This window comes from Aquarana catesbeiana, linkage group LG09 (assembly GCF_042186555.1).
Source record: "Aquarana catesbeiana isolate 2022-GZ linkage group LG09, ASM4218655v1, whole genome shotgun sequence".
Taxonomy (NCBI): Eukaryota; Metazoa; Chordata; class Amphibia; order Anura; family Ranidae; genus Aquarana; species Aquarana catesbeiana.
In genome coordinates this window covers 225,680,484-225,702,078 of record NC_133332.1, presented here as the reverse complement: position 1 = coordinate 225,702,078, position 21,595 = coordinate 225,680,484, and the positions used below count along the sequence as shown (strand labels likewise).

General features: G+C 41.3%; 1 protein-coding gene across 3 annotated transcripts in view; it reads left to right on the top strand.

Moving 5' to 3' along the window:
* The window catches only part of LRSAM1 (leucine rich repeat and sterile alpha motif containing 1), a 145,624-nt gene that overhangs the window by 20,647 nt on the left and 103,382 nt on the right, over window positions 1-21,595 (top strand). For all 3 annotated transcript variants that reach the window (XM_073599857.1, XM_073599856.1, XM_073599855.1), the window contains exons 3-6: window positions 950-1,006; window positions 4,129-4,173; window positions 18,958-19,035; window positions 21,416-21,484. In XM_073599857.1, coding sequence (XP_073455958.1) covers window positions 950-1,006; window positions 4,129-4,173; window positions 18,958-19,035; window positions 21,416-21,484 — 249 coding nt within the window. The remainder of the gene's footprint in view (window positions 1-949; window positions 1,007-4,128; window positions 4,174-18,957; window positions 19,036-21,415; window positions 21,485-21,595) is intronic.

The following is a 21,595-nucleotide window of genomic DNA, read 5'->3' as shown; positions in this document are numbered from 1 at the left end:
TGGAATTCTTGGTGACAGCTGTCAAAGGCTTTATTTTTCAGAATTTTTAAAGGAGTGAAAGCAAAATTGCACATATTCTTAAAGAACATTAATCTAGGTCATTTATTTATTTATTTTTTCTCTTTTTTTTTTAATTCTTTATTGCACAACTTAGAGGATACAATTAGAGAGCACCAATCTAGGTAATTACTTTTATAATGGCAAATCTGTTTATGACCTACTAACAATTCTGTTTCTCAAGCATAGATGATAGCTAATATGTAAATTAGCTGCCTGACAGCAGGATAAAACTGGTGACACACAGCTTCCTTCATCCACACAAACCAAGTGGATGGAGGAGTCTTCTACACTGGGACATTGAATTTTGACCGTGGCATCCACCACTGAAATAATACACCGATCAGTGGCTGCAGGTGACTGGTTGCAAGATTATCCAACATGTCCCTTCAACAGAAATCAATGGATTTTTGGCAAATGGGCATGGCCACTCACTGATCGAAATATTGCCAGTCCTTGCTGAACCAACTGAACTTTGATTAGTATATGGCTGGCTTAAAGTGGAAGTCCACCCTAACACTTCAATTCTCACCCTGCAATCATTAATGTGAGCTAAGTTCAGCCTTAGATCTCAAAATGAAAAAATCCCAGTTTTTCTACCTTTTTATTTTGCAGACTTCGACTTTAATTCTTTGTCTCTGCTACATCTCCACCCCCTAGAAGAAGCAGTTGCATACAGCTCTTCATTTCTAAAATTCTTTCAGATGTGCTATGAAATTACTTATGACCATCAAAACCTAATAGATACCCATTGTTCATTCTGGGAATTTGCTGAAGGTTGTTGGGAACACAGCAAGCATTATTTGTACTAGTAATTGATATCTTCACTGTAAAGAAGGTCAATATTGCTCAGTTTGCCTTGACGATAAGAACTTATGCCTTTTTCTTGCAGGCCAAGGAGGCTGGAGCAGATGACATCTTGGACATCTCAAAATGTGATTTATCAGAGGTAAGTCATGGGAGTTTATATACAATACAATGTCTGTGTATATATATTACTTAGGAATTCGCTCAGTAGTGGGTTGTGCAGGACTCCCTGGATAAGGCACAGCAAGTCGGCAGGATCTTGGTGAAACACAAGCGTGATTTATTTTCAAAGTCTGTTTTCATAAAGTGCAGGTATCAAAATAGCAAAACAAATACAGAAAATAACCCCTTGCCACATTGGGCAACTAACTACAAACACAGGAAAAGCCTACTGCTGACCAGACACTTGGCTTACACACAGAATAGATGAGAGTCTATAGTCACACAGACTTAATTTCACCATACAAGCAAATGGCTGCTCCCCAGTTTGTCCTGCACAAAGATCTGGTTCCAGGGTGGAGCACCCTCCTTAAGCAGCCTGGGAGTTTTATAGAGCCCAGAATACTCAACCTGCTCCAGCTGAGTTCGCTAAAGTGATTGTAAAGGTTTGCGTTTTTTTTTTCAATAACGAACATATCATAATTACCTCCACTGAGCAGTTCATTTTGCACAGAGTGGCCCCGAACACCGACTTCTGGGGTCCCTTGGCTCTCGTGGCTCCTCCTCTTATCAGATAACCCCCTAGGAGAAGCGCTCTCCCAGTGGGTTACCTTGTGGGCGCGCTCCCGAGTCCAGCATTTGCGTCCATAGACAGGAATGCCGGACTCGGCCCCGCCCCCCTGGCGCCCGCGTCATTGGATTTCATTGACAGCAGCTGGAGCCAATGGCTGTGCTGCTATCAATCTATCCAATCAAGAGCCGAGAACCCCGGGCAAAGGAAGAGCGCATCTCCGCCAAGTGAATCCAGGGCTCAGGTAAGTAAAATGGGGGGGGGCTGGGGGACCGGTAACTGCCAGGTGTTTTTTCACCTTAATGCTAAGGATGCAATAAGGTGAAAAAACTCAAGGGTTTACAACCCCTTTAACCTCTCAGTGAGCCCAACAGGTTCACTACACAGCACAAAAAGGAAAAACAGTTTGTAAACATCATGAATCTGGGACAAATGTATCGCACAACCCATAGTTGTTCCTGGCTTCCTGTCACAATAAATATAGCTCAAAATAAGCTCAAAAATATATATACCGCAAAACAAAAAAGTATTTTTGTTAGGTCCAATTTTATATTGGCGAAAGCAATTGATCAATTTTATAGGTTGGTTAAATGGTGGTAGGAATACATGCTAGGACATTATCGGGGGTAAGAGGTAATAAAAAAAGGATAAGTGTTGATTCCTAAAATATGACCAGAATTTGGGGCCAGTAGAAAGGGGATAAGAAGTGAGCCCAGGTACGGGACATTTCTAGAGCTTAAAGTGACATTAAAGTGGAGTTACAACCACATATATCAATTTTTTTTTAAAACCATCTGTTACAATCATAGCATGCTAATTTTGCATTCATTAGGCTGATAAATTGCAGCGCTTTTGTTCCTATTTTATTAAAAACTAACCTTGTATTCCTTCTACTTGGGCATTCTCATCTTGCTTGCTTTTTTTTTTTTTTTATAGAACAGACATGACTCTCATTGCTGCTTTTTAAAAAAGAAAAAAAAATCCTTCTCTAGGTATACTTTTAAACACACTCCCTGTTCTATTCTATTCTATTCTATTCTATTCTTGCTCTGTTCTAGAATTGTACTTGTTGCGTTCTGAGGGCTGAGCACACACAGGTAGTGTAACAGGAATACACAAAGCAAAAGCTCTTCTACGCCTCCTCTTCCACAGCAGTGGTTGACATTGACTCTTTGTCCCTGTCATGGTGCCTGTGTGTGCGTCGCTCTTGACACTACACATGCAGTTTTAGTACAGAGCGGGAGCCCACGTGGAGGGGACTCCTGTGGTACTCTATAGGTCCCAGCGGCATGGGGGAACATAGAAAGGGGAGTGTGTCAGTGCTGCCAGGGGACACTTTCAAAAGTAAATCCAGACGAAGAATTTTTAGTTTTTTAAAAACACTGCAAATACAGTTTATAGTTATAGTATTATCAGTTATATGGAAAATGCACTTTTATTGTCACTTTAATGCAACAGTAATATTGCCCCAAAACAATCTTGATTGCAGATCCCTGCAAAAAAGAGGTATAATAATTACCTTTCCAGTGGCCCATGTCTCCTGTCTTCATTTCAATCAAGCACTCTGTAGCCTCCGTTAGATTTTTCAGCATACAGCAGTCCTGGGACTTTCGGATGCCGCTGTCCCTGCCACATGGTTCTGTCCTCCAACTCCTACTTCATTACTGTTTTGAACAACAACAGTTTAGCTTTAAGAAAGAATTCTTGTGACATAACGTGGAATGTTTTTTTTTTTGTGTATTTTTATGCTTCTAAAAAGCTAGCAGGCACTTGCTATAAGGAATTTATTTGAATAACAACCGTTTAGCTTTAGGGAAGAATTTATGTATAGTTGTAAAGTGGAATGGCATTTTTTGTGTAGATTTTTTTTACTTCAGTTTCCTGATGATTTACTGTAACCAAGTGACCCCTATTTTACTTTCCTAGCAGCAAGTGATTAGCTAATGTCTGGGAGAAAAGCTTGACTCCCATGATGCTGTAAACGCCCTAGTGCACACAATTTCAATATTTAGTAATTTATTTTGATCCTTGTTTTTAAAGAAAGGTTCTTTTTTTTTTTCTTCCTTCCTTTTTTTTTTTTTTTTTTTTTTTATTCTACTGTTCTGTCCTCCCATGGGGCATAGTGAATGTAGTATTTGTCCCACATTACTAGATGCTTCCTAAGCCTAGCTATTAGGCTAGGCTGCCTCCCCCCACCCCCAATCTCCCTTTCCCCCCTCTCCCCACCCCTAATCTCCCTTCCCACTCTTGACCATCCGACAACACAGCTAGAGAGGAGACAGCCGCTTCATAATGGTCGCTTGTCTCCGTTCTGAGCACCTTCTTCAGACAAGTGGTAGCAATGGAAATCTGCAGAGGGAGAGGGGCCAGTCCAATCTCATAGCCAGGCTTGGTAAGCATCTAGAAATATAGGACAAAGTATTGTAAGTACTTCATGTACTGAAAATGAACACTAATTCTTCATTCTTTTTATTATTCTTCTTTAAACGGTAATACAGTTTAGTCAGCACTTAACATCTGTTGTCTGTTTCCAGATCCCTGATGCTGCCTTCTCTATGTGCCGAGTCCTTCAGAAGAAGGTTAGTGTTAGAACACATTCCTGGACAAAATGTGTGTTACACAAAAAGTTTTTATTACATTCATCTTCCAGACTTTGATCTCACCTTCCACCTTCAAAGCAACTAATATATATAATTACTGTGCAAAAGTTTTAGGCAGGTATAAATTAAGAATGCTTTTTGAATTAGAAGTATTACTAGTTCATTTACTTTCCATTTTATTAATTGATAAAAAATCAATATTTGGTGTGGCCAACCTTTGCCTTCAAAACAGCAATCAATTATTTAATTCTAGGTACACTTGCACACTTTTTTTTTTTAAAGAACTCGGCAGATAGGTTGTTTCAAACATTTTGGAGAACTAACCACAGATCTTTTGTGGATGTAGGTTGCCTCAGATTCTTCTGTCTCTTCATGTAATCCCAGACAGACTTGATGCTGAGACCACTTCCATGACTCATTGTTCTTCTTTACTCCGAAGATAGTTCTTAACGACATTGGCTGTATGTTTAGATTTTTTTTTCCTGCTGCAGAATACATTTGGGGCCAATCACACTCCTTCCTGATGGTATAGCATGGTGGATAAGCATCTGTCTGTATTTATCAGCATTGAGGGCATCATTCATCCTGAGAAAGTCTCAATTTGCAGGCCCACACTTGCAAGGAACTGCCACCATGCTTCACTGTTGCCTGCAGACATATATTCTGTCCAAAACCTTCCCTAGTGAAAGCTAGCATGCAGTCATGTATAGCAACAAGCTATGATGTTCTGCTCCAATGTTTGCACACAGAAACAGACAGGTTTTAATGCCTTGATAAAATTAACAAATCCTACCGCTCTGTCCAGTACATCTAACAGTTCTTTTGCCAGCATCTTTGCAAATAGTTCCTCCCTGTGAAGGAAGCCGTGTGAGTTTCAAATGTTTGGGTTTTGTACTTCATCCATACTTATGAATAGTGTTGGGCTCAGGCTTGTTCGGGATTGTAGTTCCAGCCAACCTAACCAATCCTGCCAGGAAGCCAACACTGCACATCGCCAGTCATAGGCAGTGAGGCATTTCCCGGTCTGTAGCTGCGCAGACTGGGAAATGCCTCACTGCCTATGATTGGTGGTGTGCGGTGTCTGCTTCCTGGTGGTATTGCTCAGGTCGGTTGGGACTATGATCCCGAACACGCCTGAGCCCAACACTACTGATGAAATCCTTGGTACTACACGTCAACACAACAGACGCAACAGTGCTGATACAGTACTGATTTTGTCTGTCCAACTTAATCCCCCATTTAAGATGCTCAGTTGTGACATGATAAATCTCCTCTCCATGTGTTTTGTTAGATATTGGTTTTCAAAATAAAAAAATTTGTTCTGATATGCTCTACTTCGACAAATAGAACATTTGCCAAGAGCTGATTTATTTTAAAGAAAAAATTCCCAGTAGATCTGATTTATTTATTTATTTTTTATTTTTTTCTCAACAAGAAGTGTTCAATATCTGCAGGCATATCATTGATTCACCTTCCAATTGTACAATCAGACAATGGAACTGTTGCAATTTCTTTTACTGCTTGTGGGCCTAGCATTTTGTTGACGTTTGCTGTGCATGCATTGTGTTAACTTTTCAAACAAAAAATAATATTGCTGACAGATGAGTTGTAGGCACGCATGTGTCTTCAAAAGAAAAAAATACGACAGAAAAAATGTAAAGGTGAACTAACACCAGACACTTTTTCATCAAACCCCCCTCCCTGATGTACATACCTCCAGGGGTTTTCGAGCTGTCAGGTCTGGGGAGTTGAATTCCCCTCTCTTCCTCATCACTATTGGGACAGATCAGATCATTTGATTGGTCAGCGGTGTTCCTATGATTGGTTACAATGTTCTAACTAGAGCAGCAACAGAATTCACAGATCAAGTACTGAAGCTTCCACAAGACACGCCTAGTTTTCTTGGTCTGACACATGAAGGCTTAGAGGTGAGCTGCATGCGAGTGCCAAGATCATTCTCAGTAAATGTGCATCTAGCACACAACTAGATTATCTGCTTCTGATTTCTGCTGCTTCAGACCTCAGACCAGCACAATTTCTGCTCCTGCATAATTTCAGATTACCACCAATTTAGGCTTCTTTAAACCCCAGACCAGCCCCAAACCTTGCACCTTCTGTCCTCAGATTAGCCTGAATTTCTGCTCCTTTGGCCCTCAGATCTGCCACAATGTCTGTACTTTCAGAAATGCAGGGGTTGTATACACCTGCTGCAGAGTTCAATCATGGAAGAGTGAAGGTGTTGTTCAATGTAGGCATATGTCCTGTATATTGCTTTGTGGGATCCTGGATGAGACGGCACATTAATATTAATTGCAATATTATTTAAAAGCGATCTTGCTCACAACCTTCAGATCAGAACCAAATTCTTCTCCTTCAGACTTCATCAACCTTAAATCCTTCACCTTTAGACCGGCCCCAGTGCATACATGCATTTCTGACCAGCACTAATGCATACATTCATTTCACACCGGCCCCAATGCATGCATGCACTTCAGACTGGCACTTTAGACCTCAGATAAGCCCTAAACCATACACTTTCAATCTCTAATAATCAGCCCCAAACTTCAGATAAGCTCCAGTCCATACGTTTCTGACAAAAAAATAATCCTCAAATCCTTAAGTTCCACACAGTGTACCTTGGCAGTGTACAAAACAATGAGAATAAGGATGAGGGTACTGCTGTGTAATGGTGTGTGAGCTTTCTGCCAGGTATACAGACTTCCTAAACCACTGGCATGGTTTCACTGGGAGGAGGGTGGGTCAAGCTTTGTAATTGACAGTCCAGGATGGGAGCAGCCAATGCAGTTGCGTTCCAGCCCCGGCACATGTGCCAGGGGTTGCCAATGTAAACTCTAATATTCTGAAAGACTGTGTTGTGTAACAGTTAACATCACTATACTATATAGAAAATCAATCCATTCTAATTACAGAAATTAGGATAAATAATGTAAGAATACATTGTCAAACATTGCCATTGCATCTGTGCATTATCCAGTTCTGCTGAATTCTGTCACTAGCCAGACTGAGGCTTACAACCACACTTGTTATCTGGACACGGTGAGGGGCAACCACGTACACAATGCGGGCCACATGCCTACTGCCTAGGACGCTGGTAACTGGCCCACTCAATGTCCTTTTTATGTTCCAAACAAAAATCAGTCAGTACTGTAGACTTTTGTAACAACAACTTAAAAAATAAAAAGCAACAGCCCCCTTGATCCTCTGGCCAGTTTGTTGACATTTTGGCCATTTTTATCCATTATGCACATTACCCCTCATGAACCTAGCACCTGGTTGAGAGAGACCGATCTGCAGGATGCATTTGGAGACGCTATAGAGAATAATGGCTCAGCGACTGCATCTAGGACACTTATGCTATATAGTGATTTCCAGTTTTTAGCACACACACTGCAGCACAGAAAGAGATATCACCGCTCCAGGCAGGTCAGTCGTGAACAAACCTTTCCTTTAAGCTGGAAGACACAGGTGCTGGCAATGCTTATAGCAATGAAGTATGAAAAGAGTCCTTGACAGCCGCACTCAAAAAAATTATTTTCGCCTTTTATTGAGTAAAAAATCACAAAAACACGCCACAGCAGAACAGACAAATGATCTGGCGCATTTCACACTACAAACAGTGCTTAATCATAGCTTAGCACTCACAACTGCAGCACTGGGAGCATAAACTGCCTTCAGCAATGTGAGCTTAGAGATCTACTTCTACAATTTTGCTGTGTGAATGTCACAAATAATCCCTTTTTCCTTTCTTACGAGTTTTTTTTTTCGTAGTGGCCATAATGCGGTATTTTCCTGAAATACTTAAATCAGGAGAATCCTGCATTGTGGTCACTATATGAAGCTGATGATCTTAGGAAAAAAACATAAGGAAAAAGTTGGGAATATTTGTGACATTCGAGTAAAGGCTTGAGACAGCCATACAGATTTTTTTTTTTAATTATAAATAGACCCCAAATTGTCATCTTAATTAAATAAACATATCTTCATATTTGTGCCGGTGGACTTTGGACACGTGTAGATGTCATCAGTTTGACGTTAGTTTGAGACGCATCTGAGATCCTTGAGAATTTCTTGACAGTTGCATTTAACTTGCAGTTGAGCTCTTTCTGACCTGCATTTGATATGTTTCAAGCGGGTTTTGCATTCCCATAGACTTGTATTGGGGTTGCAAAAGCCCAACACAGGCCCTTGCAAAGCTTCTATGGAGGGAGATGGTAGGGGGTAGAATCTGCACACTGCATGAAAAAAAGCTTTTATCCTTTTAATGTAAACTTGTTACAAATCTAAACAGTTCAGACTGACTTGAGATTTCCTTCAGGATCAACTGCACATCAAAATGATTGGTAAATCCAGAGATAAAGGCAGCTGGAATTATATGCACATCTTGACAGTGACTAATTCTATGATTGCAGGAAAAGTCAAGTTACATATAAATTCAATTAGCTATATCTTGGGATCTAGCCATAGAGACATGTAGCAAAATACAGTTTGGCCTAAATGTATAAAGAAATTAGATTTTTATTTTTTTTATCTAATATGTTTTGTAACAGAAGATAGAAACTTTAGGGTTTTTATATTTTTTTATTTTTAGAAATAAAAAAACCCAGTGGTGATCAAATACCACCAAAAAAGCTCTATTTGTATGAAAAAAAATGATATAAATTTCATGCAGGTACAGTTCTGCAGGACCGTGCAATTACCAGCTAAAGTAGTGCAATGAGGAATAGCAAAAAATGCTCTGTCACGAAGGGGCTAATATCTTCTGGACCTAAAGTGGTTAAGCTGCCCACACACTGAGCAAATTTCAGCGTGTTCCTAATGAACAGACCAAAATTCAATCGGGGTGCCCTGTCAGCACCACTCCAGTCAATGTCCTTCGAAGGAACAATCAAAGGAGATGATCAGAAAATTTTGGCCCGAACAGCACCTACATATAATAAAATGCAGGCAATGTTTGGGCATTCTGACAACCAGCGGTGCTGGCTGGAGGATCACTGGAGCAGCTGCATTATGTTGTGAATGTTTTGGTACAGTGGCAAAAGAAAGTATGTGAACCCCTTGGGTAAAAAGCCTGTTTTTCTGCAGTAATTTGCCATAAAATGTGATCTGATCCTCAGTCCAAGTCACAACAATAGACATACACAATGTGCTTAAGCTATAACACACAAACTATTCTAATTTCTTGTGTCCTTATAAAAACATTGCTGCCAGATTTGATCAGCTAAGCTTTTAGTTGTTTGATGAAAGTTGTCCTTTGAACTTCCCATAAACTCCAGCTCACTCACTCGCAGCATGATCATCCTCCTTTGATCCCATGAAATCCTTGTTTGCCAATAAATTAGTAATACTTTTATCTTTCCAGGTGGCTTTATTTAAGAAAAGAATTGACAAACAGAAGTATAATATAATAGAACACTTATGGCAGAGCAGTAAACCACTGCAGATTTAAAGGCCAACTCCAGCCCAAACTCTTTTTGGAAGCGTAATTATTTCTGTCAAGTTATTATTATTTCTGTCCTTAAGTTTGTTACTGGGACAGGAAGACCTAGATAGACAGTAGTAATAATTTGACACTTTCTTTTCCTAATAGAACTAGGCTGAATCTCCCAAATAGTGATACAGACTGCAATAAAACTTGCCATAGGTTCCTACCCTTTCCCATTGTGCTTCCACTGGCTATATTTCTTACCAATTCTTGGCCTTAATGTAAGTGAAGGGAAATGTCTCCTACAGGGATACAGACTGCAATGGAAATCTTACAGAGGTTCAAACACCTTCCCTCTTCTACTGAAAAGGGGTATTGTTGCACTTTGTTCCACCAAGATAGATTTTCCATAATGTTCTCTTCTTAAAGGATAAGATCACCTTTAGTAACATGTTACATGTTATATCCGTATTCATGGTGTAACATGAAACATGCTACTAGTGCAGCAGCCCCCCCCCCAAAAATTCTCTTGATTCTTCCCACTGTGACAGCAGACAGGGGAACCTCTCCTTGCACCCGCTTTAATTTAAAACTAAGGCGGATGCCAAGCCATTCATTCAGAGTTCTGTGACTGAACTACAACTGAACTACAACTACCAGCTGCCACCACAGCAATTCTTAAAGAGGAGTTCAAGTCTTTAAATTTTTTTTTTTTTAAGTCAGCAGCTTCAAATACTGTAGCTACTGACTTTTAATATAAAGACACTTACCTGTCCAGGGATCCCGTGATGTCAGCACCCCTAGCTGATTCGTCAATTGACTTTGGGTGCAGGAGGAGGGGCCGGAAATTACATAGATCGCTGTGCAGTGATCTTACCAGGAAGTGGGAGTGGATACCTGTCAAATACAGGTACCCCCCCCAAAAAAAAGTGCCAGATGTGGCAGTGGAGTTCATTGATTCTTCCTGCTCTTCAGTAGCTGTCTGCCCCTATGGGAGGTAAGGGCAGTCAGCTGTACCGAATGCCTGCAGAAGCCTGACATTGCACGCATGATCTACTGATCGCACGTGCAATGCTTTGCAGGCGTCTTTGTTAAAAAAAAATAATAAATGCACAATTTTTCGCTGCAAAATCATGTGCAGTAGTTATTTATTTAATTTTTTTAGAAAAGATTAACTTTGCTTATAATGAAAGCGAAGGGAAAGCTCCCCTGTTCTGTGTTTCAACCAGACACAGCCTGAAAGGAAATTGCTCTATTTAGAAATCCCATAGTACTTTGGGAATCCTGTGTCATGGAAACATCCTTAAATGTTTTAAAAATATATATATATATATATATATATATATATATATATATATATATATATATATATATATATATATATATATACAGTGGGGACAGAGAGTATTCGGGCCCCCTAAAATTTTTCACTTTGTTATATTGCAGCCATTTGCTAAAATCATTTTAAGTTCATTTTTTTTTTTCCTCATTAGCACCCCATAGTTCATTTTTTTTTCCTCATTAATATACACACAGCACCCCATATTGACAGCAAAACACAGAATTGTTGACATTTTTGCAGATTTATTAAAAAAGAAAAACAAATATCACATGGTCCTAAGTATTCAGACCCTTTGCCGTGACGCTCATATATTTAACTTAGGTGCTGTCCATTTCTTCCGATCATCCTTGAGATGGTTCTACACCTTCATTTGAATCCAGCTGTGTTTGATCATACTGATTGGACTTGATTAGGAAAGCCACACACCTGTCTATATAAGACCTTACAGCTCACAGTGCATGTCAGAGCAAATGAGAATCATGAGGTCAAAGGAACTGCCTGAAGAGCTCAGAGACAGAATTGTGGCAAGGCACAGATCTGGCCAAGGTTACAAAAAAATTTCTGCTGCACTTAAGGTTCCTAAGAGCACAGTGGCCTCCATAATCCTTAAATGGAAGACGTTTGGGATGACCAGAACCCTTCCTAGAGCTGGCCGTCCGGCCAAACTTGACTGAGCTTTCGGGGGAGAAGAGCTTTGGTAAGAGAGGTAAAGAAGAACCCAAAGATCACCGTGGCTGAGCTCCAGAGATGCAGTCAGGAGATGGGAGAAAGTTGTAGAAAGTCAACCATCACTGCAGCCCTCCACCAGTCAGGGCTTTATGGCAGAGTGGCCTGACGGAAGTCTCTCCTCAGTGCAAGACACATGAAAGCCCGCATGGAGTTTGCTAAAAAACACCTGAAGGACTCCAAGATGGTGAGAAATAAGATTCTCTGGTCTGATGAGACCAAGATAGAACTTTTTGGCCTTAATTCTAAGCGGTGTGTGTGGAGAAAACCAGGCACTGCTCATCACCTGTCCAATACAGTCCCAACAGTGAAGCATGGTGGTGGCAGCATCATGCTGTGGGGGGGTTTTTTAGCTGCAGGAACAGGATGACTGGTTGCAATCGAGGGAAAGATGAATGCGGCCAAGTACAGGGATATCCTGGACGAAAACCTTCTCTAGAGTGTTCAGGACCTCAGACTGGGCCGAAGGTTTACCTTCCAACAAGACAATGACCCTAAGCACACAGCTAAAATAACGAAGGAGTGGCTTCACAACAACTCCTTGACTGTTCTTGAATGGCCCAGCCAGAGCCCTGACTTAAACCCAATTGAGCATCTCTGGAGAGACCTAAAAATGGCTGTCCACCAACGTTTACCATCCAACCTGACAGAACTGGAGAGGATCTGCAAGGAGGAATGGCAGAGGATGCCCAAATCCAGGTGTGAAAAACTTGTTGCATCTTTCCCAAAAAGACTCATGGCTGTATTAAGTCAAAAGGGTGCTTCTACTAAATACTGAGCAAAGGGTCTGAATACTTAGGACCATGTGATATTTCAGTTTTTCTTTTTTAATAAATCTGCAAAAATGTCAACAATTCTGTGATTTTCTGTCAATATGGGGTGCTGTGTGTACATTAATGAGGAAAAAAATGAACTTAAATGATTTTAGCAAATGGCTGCAATATAACAAATTTAAGGGGGTCTGAATACTTTCTGTCCCCACTATGTGTGTGTAGATAATAAATATATATATATATATATATATATATATATATATATATATATATATATATATATATATTTAAAAAATAGATGGCTGGACTATAACCAGGGGATAATTCAGACAGATCTCCCAATCCCTAATATACATATATCATAAAAAGGAGAGAAGAGGAAAACCTCCTTCCCCAAAGCAAATGGGATTTTTCAAGGAAATACTATGTCCATCAATAGTAGGTGAAGATCAAACAAGTTGATAAAATTACAAATTTTATTTGAATATAATTAAAAGATATAACAAAAATTGACATTTATAAGAGAATATGACCATCCAGTAGTATATTTCAGAATTCATACGTGATTATCAGCCAACATGTTTTGCAAAGAACTCTTCGCTTCATCAGGGCTAGACACGATATCACTGATTCATATTAACTGTATAGACAACAGACAATCTAAAGTTACATAATGGTCATACATACAGTCAAATCATAACAACAGATTCAAAAATCAAACATGTATTCTAAAAATTCTCACCTACTAATAAGGTTCAAAAGAATAGAGCAATCACCACCATTCACCGGGCATCAGCTGTTGAACCAACTGGTGCAGATTGTCCCTGGGTGCCAGATCCCAGATGGACAATACCAATAGGAGGACTGGACCACACAAATAAGGGCAAAAAACTGGTGACCCGTACTGAAAAAAGAGACAGGAAACCAATAAATTCCTATAAATTAAGGATTTATAAGTAATACTGCTACCTAGCAGTGATATTCAATCATTATTATTAATAAGTATTAATCAAACACTCACATAAATCTATTGGATGTAGGGTATGTTCACTACATTTGCATAAGGGTAAGTGGCAGCCTATTCATGGTTGAAAGGGCAAAAACGCTAAGGACACCCCCCCATTTATGTTAGGGGGAGGGATCCTCCCAATTAGCAGATAATAAATATTGAGCACAATGTATGTGAATAATCAAATCTCAGTACCTTGTGTCCCAATGCTGACACTTTAATGGGGTAATAGAGCCCCCCGAAAAATTACACAAAGCCATATATCAACCACATTCAATAATATAGGGACGCTGTTACTAAATTTACCCCCATCACAGAATAGTCTCCCCCAAAGCGTAAAACCGCAAATAGAGACAAAATATCCACATAGGCATAGACTTACCCCTAATAGGGAGGTAGAGGGGAGAAGCCTAGAGTAGCTCCTAGTCAGGTGAGTGTATATCCGCCCGTCGCGATGGATGGCTGCAGGATGCGTCTAATCGACAGCACCGGCGCCTCCATCTTTTAAATTGTGTAGTCCCACCGGAAGCAATAAGGTCGCGATTGACCTCCGGCATTTCTTCCGGTCCGGACGTCCCTGCACAGAATGCGCGCGCATCCAAAGGGCAGATGCGCACGCATTCGTACCCAAGGGTGCGCACGCATTGCCCATACACCGCTCACTGGCGTAAAGGGCAGGTAGGGGCGGAAGAAAAACAGCTCCGCTCCCTGAGCAGGGACGTCCGAGTCCCCCCATCTAAGGCCCCTGCCACCAATAAACAACAGAGATAGTCCGGGAATAGGGGGAGCATACAAAGTGGTCCAACAAGGACTATATAGTTTTAAACCTTTATACACAAAATTATCTACTAACGCCTATGCAGGGATCCTTCCCTATAGACAAAACATACATGCATAGGCTTAATATAATTTTAACAAAGTACGTTGCAATTTAGTTGATCACATCTATGGTGGAACAATAGGGGTAGAGAGACCCGAGGCACGATGATAGTGCCCCGCATCTTTCCCGCCACATATAGGGAATTGCCCCATCTAGTGGATACTTGGACATACCACATATGGGGCTAGTAAACTGAAGGTAGATAGAGACCTAACAGAAAAGTCCTGTGTGTATAATATATGAGATATGAAAATTTAAAGGCATATGACAAAACTTAAGTGCTGTTCCAGTACATAATTGTGTACATTAATCATATTATCCCAGCTACACCCATCGTAAAAAAGGTTTGAATGAGAGTGCTGTGTTGAGGCCAGGCGGATGGGTCCCCCGTTGGTTAAATATCCATCTGGCCTCACGTTGCAGTATTCTTTTGTCCACATTTCCTCCCCTTTCAAAGTTAGGTATGACCTCTAGGGCGAAGAAGGAAACAAAACTGGGATCAAAGCTATGTCGAAGACCAATGTGCTTACAGATGGGAGTGTAAAGTAGCCCTGCATCTAAATAATATAGATGGTCCTGGATTCTTTTGGCAAATGGACGTTTTGTTTTGCCTATATAAAATGCACCACAACGGCACATAGCCAGGTAAACAATGCCTGTCGTGGAGCAGTCGGCATAGCCCTTAAGCTTATGGAAGCCTCCTCTTGGGAGGAGGCATCCAATGCCTTCTTTGATCCACGGGCAGAATTCACAATGTCCGCATTTAAAGGTACCATTCCCCCCCTCTGCCCCCAATAGGGGTGTTAGGGGTTGCAGGTGACTATGAACTAAAGTGTCCTTGATGGACCGTGATTTTCTGTAGGTGATTTGTGGCACATTGGCTACATATTTTGAGATGACTGGATCCTCAGAGAGGAAATGCCAATTGTTACTGATAAGACTTCGAACTCTTTGTTGATGGGCTGTAAATGTCGTGATTAATTTTGTAGTGGGATGTGAGTCACGTACTTTATGTTTAAAGATATGGGTGTCACGTGCATTCTGTTTGGCTCGTTGGTAGGCCCTTTTCAGGACTTTCTTGCTATAGCCTCTATATATATATATATATATATATATATATATATATATATATCTCTTTTCATGCGACAACACTGAAGAAATGATACTTTGCTACAATGTAAAGTAGTGAGTGTACAGCTTGTATAACAGTGTAAATTTGCTGTTCCCTCAAAATAACTCGACACACAGCCATTAAAGTCTATATCGCTGGCAACAAAAGTGAGTACGCCCCTAAATGAAAATGTCCACATTGGGCCCAATTAGCCATTTTCCCACCCTGGTATCATGTGTTACAAGGTCTCAAGTGAGAATGGGGAGCAGGTGTGTTCAATTTGGTGTTATCGCTCTCACTCTCATACTGATCACTGGAAGTTCAACATGGCACCTCATGGCAAAGAACTCTCTGAGGATCTAAAAAAAAATTGCCACTATACATAAATTGGCCTAGGCTATAAGAAGATTGCCAAAAACCCTGAAACTGAGCTGCAACACAGTGGCTAAGATACTACAGCGGTTTAACAGGACAGGTTTCACTCAGAACAGGCCTCGCCATGATCGACCAAAGAGGATGAGTGCACATGCTCAGCGTCATATCCAGAGGATGTCTTTGGGAAATAGACATATGAGTGCTGCCAGCATTGCTGCAGAGGTTGAAGGGGTGGGGGGTCAGCCTGTCGGTGCTCAGACCATACGCCGCACACTGCATCAAATTGGTCTGCATGACTGTTGTCCCAGAAGGAAGCCTCTTCTAAAGATGATGCACAAGAAAGCCCGCAAACCGTTTGCTGAAGACAAGCAGACTAAGGACATGGATTACTAATGTTCCCCAATATTTTTGCCATAAAATGTGGTCTGATCCTCCTATAAGCCACAACAGTCGACAAATGCAATGTGATTACAAGCAGTTTTATTGAACACACCCATTAAACATTCACAGTGCTGGAGGAAAAATAGATTCAATACTTCATTGAAAGCTAATTGGAGTCAGTAATTTGGAGTCCAATTAATTTAATGAGTTTGTAGGTGTGATTTAGTACTGCTTTGATTGATAAAAGACACGTAAACATTTTAACCCTTTCGCTGCCAGAGATGTTTTAGCATTTTTTTTCACACGTTTAAAAAAACACATTTTTTTAGGCCTGGAAATTACACAAAACCCACAAATATTATATATTTTCTGAAAGCAGACATCCTAGAGAATAAAATAGTGGTAGTTGCAATTTTTTATGTCACACGATATTACCGCAAAGGTCTAGGAAATGCAAAATTTCTGTAAAAAACACACTAACGTGAATTTTAGGGCAAACAAACACAATAAATTACCCGCATTTTTGGTAAAATATAAAAGACGCGGTTTCACTAAAATAGATACCCAACATGCCAAACCTAAAATTTATGTGCGCCCATGAAATGATGACAAACTTCAGTACCCTATATTTTCTATAGACCCTGCATGTCTCCCCTGTACTTCACTGAATGTTTTGAAATGCAGATCGCATTGCAAATGTCCTTTCTCGGCAAAACGAGCCGGGGACACAGAGAGCTTGACCTGGAAGTGACGTCAGAAGAAGGGGAGGAGAGCGGACATGTGTCTGCTCTTCTCCTTCCCCTCTAGCTGATGGGCAAGCGAAGCCCGGTAAGCATGGCGGGGCGCTGCAGCGGGGGGGCCAGTACCGGGGGTGTGTGCGAGTGATCGGATGGCAGCGGAGCCACCTGAATGCGCTCACCTGACAGGCAGTCTGCCACCAGATTGTGTGTGATACCCCCCGTTACGTTCTTATAACGTACGGACCTGACGGCGAAAGGGTTAAAGTTGCTATTCATACGAAGCATCAGCTGTTGTGAGCCATGCCTTACAAAAAGGAACTCTCTGAAAAAATATGATCAAGAGTAGATGATCTGCATTAGGCTGGAAAGGGATTCAAAGCAATGTCAAAGTGTTTAGGTTTCCATCAATCGACAGACACTTCTTAAAGTGATTGTAAAGCTTTTTTTTTTTTTCTTAAAATAACAAACGTTATATTTACCTGCTCTGTTCAATAGTTTTGCACAGAGCGGCCCCAAATCTCCTTCTGGAGTCCCCTGCTGGTGTTCTTGGCTCCTCCCTCTTCTCCCCGTGCCCCCATAACAAGCCACTTGCTATGGGGGCATTCATGTGGGCTTGATCCTGAGCTGGGCTGTGGGCGTCTACGCCACAGTGTGCCTCAGACCCTCGCCTGCTCCCTCCTCACAGGATTTGACTGACAGCAGCAGGAGCCAATGGCTCACATTTTCCTGTGATGAGAGAGAGGGGAGAAGAGCAGCTGCAGACAGACACAACCCTGGATTGAGATAGGGCTCAAGTAAGTGTTAAAGGGGGGGGGGGCTAGGGGGAGTAACTTTTTGAAAGTGTTTTTTTTTTTTTTTTTTTTTTTTACCTTAAAGTGATCACCATGTAAAACACACCGTTCAGTTTAAATAGGCAAAACATTTTTGTATAGATATTAAAAAAAGCAGTACCTTTTTTTTTTTTTTCCCCTTTTTTTTAATTTTTTTTAAAATTTTTTATACGTGATCACATTCCCTCTGTTCTCAGCTGCATTAAGAGCTGGGGGAGGTGAAGCAGCAGCACACTGAGCTTGCCAGTGAATGGCTGTGCAGCAGGGGGGGGGGGTGTCAGGACAATTCTGTTCATTGGAGTAGAGAACTGACTAAGGTGTGCTCTCCTGCCTAGTATGGTCAGTTTTTAATAATAAAGCAAAGGAACTGGCAGGAACACCAGGGATTTCACACAAAGGAAACCATACAAAGAGAACAGGATACTTTCTCATACAAGCACATGGTACAGCAGGCACATATTAAGAATATGAAGTGTTTGGATAACAAACACTTTAATGCAGAGAATGCATTATAGTAAAAACCTTTTTGCCTTTATAACACCTTATTTATCAAGCTCAACAAGCAATTTTGTAAATAAACATGCCCTACTGCTTTAGTAAATCACCCAGCTGTGAAGTCACAAATTGTTACAGCTGGGTGCTCACACTTGCAATGACGGCGCTGCGGAGAGGAAGAGGAGAGGAGTGAGTCTCCGGGCGGCTGCATCGCTGGACCGTGGGACAGGTGAGTGTCTGTTTATTAAAAGTCAGCAGCCACACTTTTTGTAGCTGCTGACTTTTAATATACTGAAAAATGAGTGGAACTCCGCTTTAAGGCAGTGCTGGAAAATAATGGTGGTCACACAAAATATTGACACTTTGGTCTCAATTTGGACATTTTCACTTGGGGTGTACTCACTTTTGTTGCCAGTGGTTTAGACATCAATGGCTGTGTGTTGAGTTATTTTGAGGGGACAGCAAATTTACACTGTTATACAAGCTGTACACTCACTACTTTACATTGTAGCAAAGTGTGATTTCTTCAGTGTTGTCAAATGAAAAGATAGAATAAAATATTTACAAAAATGTGAGGGGTGTACTCACTTTTGTGAGATACTGTATAAGGTGAACAGTACAGTTATGTAATTTAAAGTCTAATCATTTGTTGTCGCAGGTTTTGATTCTTCACAGCAACTTCTTAACTCATTTAGTGCCCAAGTCATGCCAACTTCTTGATCTAGCAACCCTTAAGGTAAGTGTGTATTTTCAGTATACCAGGTCAGTGTTTTGTGTGCGTGATGTTGTGCAGATCCTCAGAGGTGGGAGGTCAGTTTTTCTGCAAGTTCACTTCGGTTAAGTCAGACCTTACAGAGTACATAGATTAAAGCGGAGGTCCGCCCACCGCTGCAAAAATTTAAAACCAGCAGCTACACATACTGCAGCTGCTGGCTTTTAATAATAGGACACTTGCCTGTCCTGGAGTCCAGCGATGTCGGAATCGCAGCTGATGTTTCCATCAGCTGTCAGGTGCTGCCGCCGCCTTTGTGGGTTCCCTTGCTGGGAACCCTACTGCGCATGTGTGAAGCTCTGCTCCTCATTCCTACTGGCCCGGCGACAGGGGGAAGAGGAGGGAGCCGTGATGTCAGTATCTGCGGCTGTGGCTCCCAGAAGTGGGAATAGGATACCTGTCAAAGACAGGTATCCTGTCCCCCCTTCCCCACGAAAGGTGCCAATTGTGGCACCGGAGGGGGAGAGGAGACAAATGAGCGGAAGTTCCACTTTTGGGTGGAACTCCGCTTTAAGGACATGCAATAAAGCAGGTAATTTAATTGGGATTCAAGTTTTGGTGCAGATTATTTAAAGCGGAGTTCCTTCCAAAAGTGGAGTTCCGCTTTAAGGACTCCTAACCCCCTGACATGCCACATTTGGCATGTCGTCTTTTTGGGGGGATGGAGTGGGTTCCTAGTTTTGACATGTACCCAGCTCCCGCTTCCGCTCGGGCCGCCTAAGCGACTCGAGCGGAAGTTCTCCTCTCCCCCACCCTTCCTGCAATCTTCTGGGACACGTCGCAGTTCCCAGAAGACTGCCCGACCATTGAGGAGGTGCAGCGGGACTCGCGCATGCAGAGTGCGCACCCTGCTGTGAAGCTGTGAGCTGTCACAGCCGGACGCCCACACTCGAGAGGCGAGGGAGAGACATAAGGGCTCAGGCGGCTATATTGCTGGATCATGAGACAGGTAACTGTGTGTTTATTAAAAGTCAGCAGCTACACTTTTTGTAGTTGCTGGCATTTAATTAACACAGAAACGACTGGAACTCAGCTTAAATGCATTATTTATAGGTGATACGCTTTCAAACAGATTTGTTTTGTGTGCAGCACATGCTGTCATCTCCTCTTCTATCCCTGTGTTTAGTGTTTTGTCTTACAGGCTAGGTTCAATGTTAAGGAAATCTTTTTTTCTTAGTTTTTGGATAAGATGGTGAAATGTTAGACAATTTGTGACATTATTTAACGCCATCTGAATCCCCACTGGGGAGATTCAACCCTTTATTGGTCCTGATGAACATTGACGATAACAGAATGTGAAGAGGAATTTAAAAAATTGAGGTTTGTCCAGACCAAGAAGTGAGGGAAAATTTTCAGTGGAGAAACTTGTGACAACTGTCTAACATGGGAATCCCATTCAGTTTGGAGAAATGTTCTACCATTTCCTGTTGCATCCCCAGGACAAGAAGTAAAAGAAAATCCCCTAACAAACCCTGCCCTATCCAAAAAAGCTATGGATTTGGTGCTAAAACTAATTGTGTGCCACAATTTTATGAAACTACACCTGACACAAAAACTCTGGTTTTCAGAGCTGTACACCTAAAGCTGTATATATTCATACATACATATGATGCTCCTAAAAGAAACAATAGTAATGAGAAAGTGCTCTAAAGAGATTACAGAAGGGAGACTCTTACACTGAGGGTGGTATGACCATGGCAGTTGTGTTTTAGTTATGAGGGACATTAGAGAAGATCATCTGGTGAAAGAGAAAATTTCGCAGATCAAGGCTATGGTATTTGAGGATCCATTTTAAGTCTTGGGGGTTTGGAGAAAGCCTGATATGTGAAAATATGTTCCATAGAATAGGAGGAGCAGGATGGAAGTCCTAAAGAAGCGAGTAGCAGATTTTTTTGTAAATGTTCTGCTATTTGTGTACGCAGACACTAAATAAATTCTAGAAAAACAAAAACAGAGGGCGCACTAGCCTTGCACATTACCTTAAAAACTCTTTTTATTTAAGAAATTAAACAGTTGTGTACTCACAAACAGCACATGATATCAAGCTCATCAGTATCCACAGTGACCCGCACACTCTGGTCCACTGTGCCAATCCCAGCATAGGGAAGACACTTCTGATGGCTGATGCATTTTGAGGGTAAGTATTCTCTTGTTTTCTGGGCTTCATCAGTCCTCAGGGGGCTGCAAAGTCTTGCCCTGCTTCAAGCCGTCGAAGACCTAAAGTCCTCCATTGTGGGAACATCCACCTTGCACGCAAGAAGGTTTTTAATTTTGCTTGCACTAAAGAAATTATGTATGTCCCTGCCAGTTTGTTTTACTCATGCAAAACTATGTTTAATTTTAGGTTCTTGACCTCCATGACAACCAGATTTCATCTCTTCCTGCTGACATTGGTCAACTTACATCCTTACGGGTAAAGCAGACACTAAAAGTTTGAATAATGGGCCATGCACCCATGTAATATGGGGGCAACCAGGGTAACATATATCTACACTGTGGCATTTAGCTTCATATATGGAGTGCT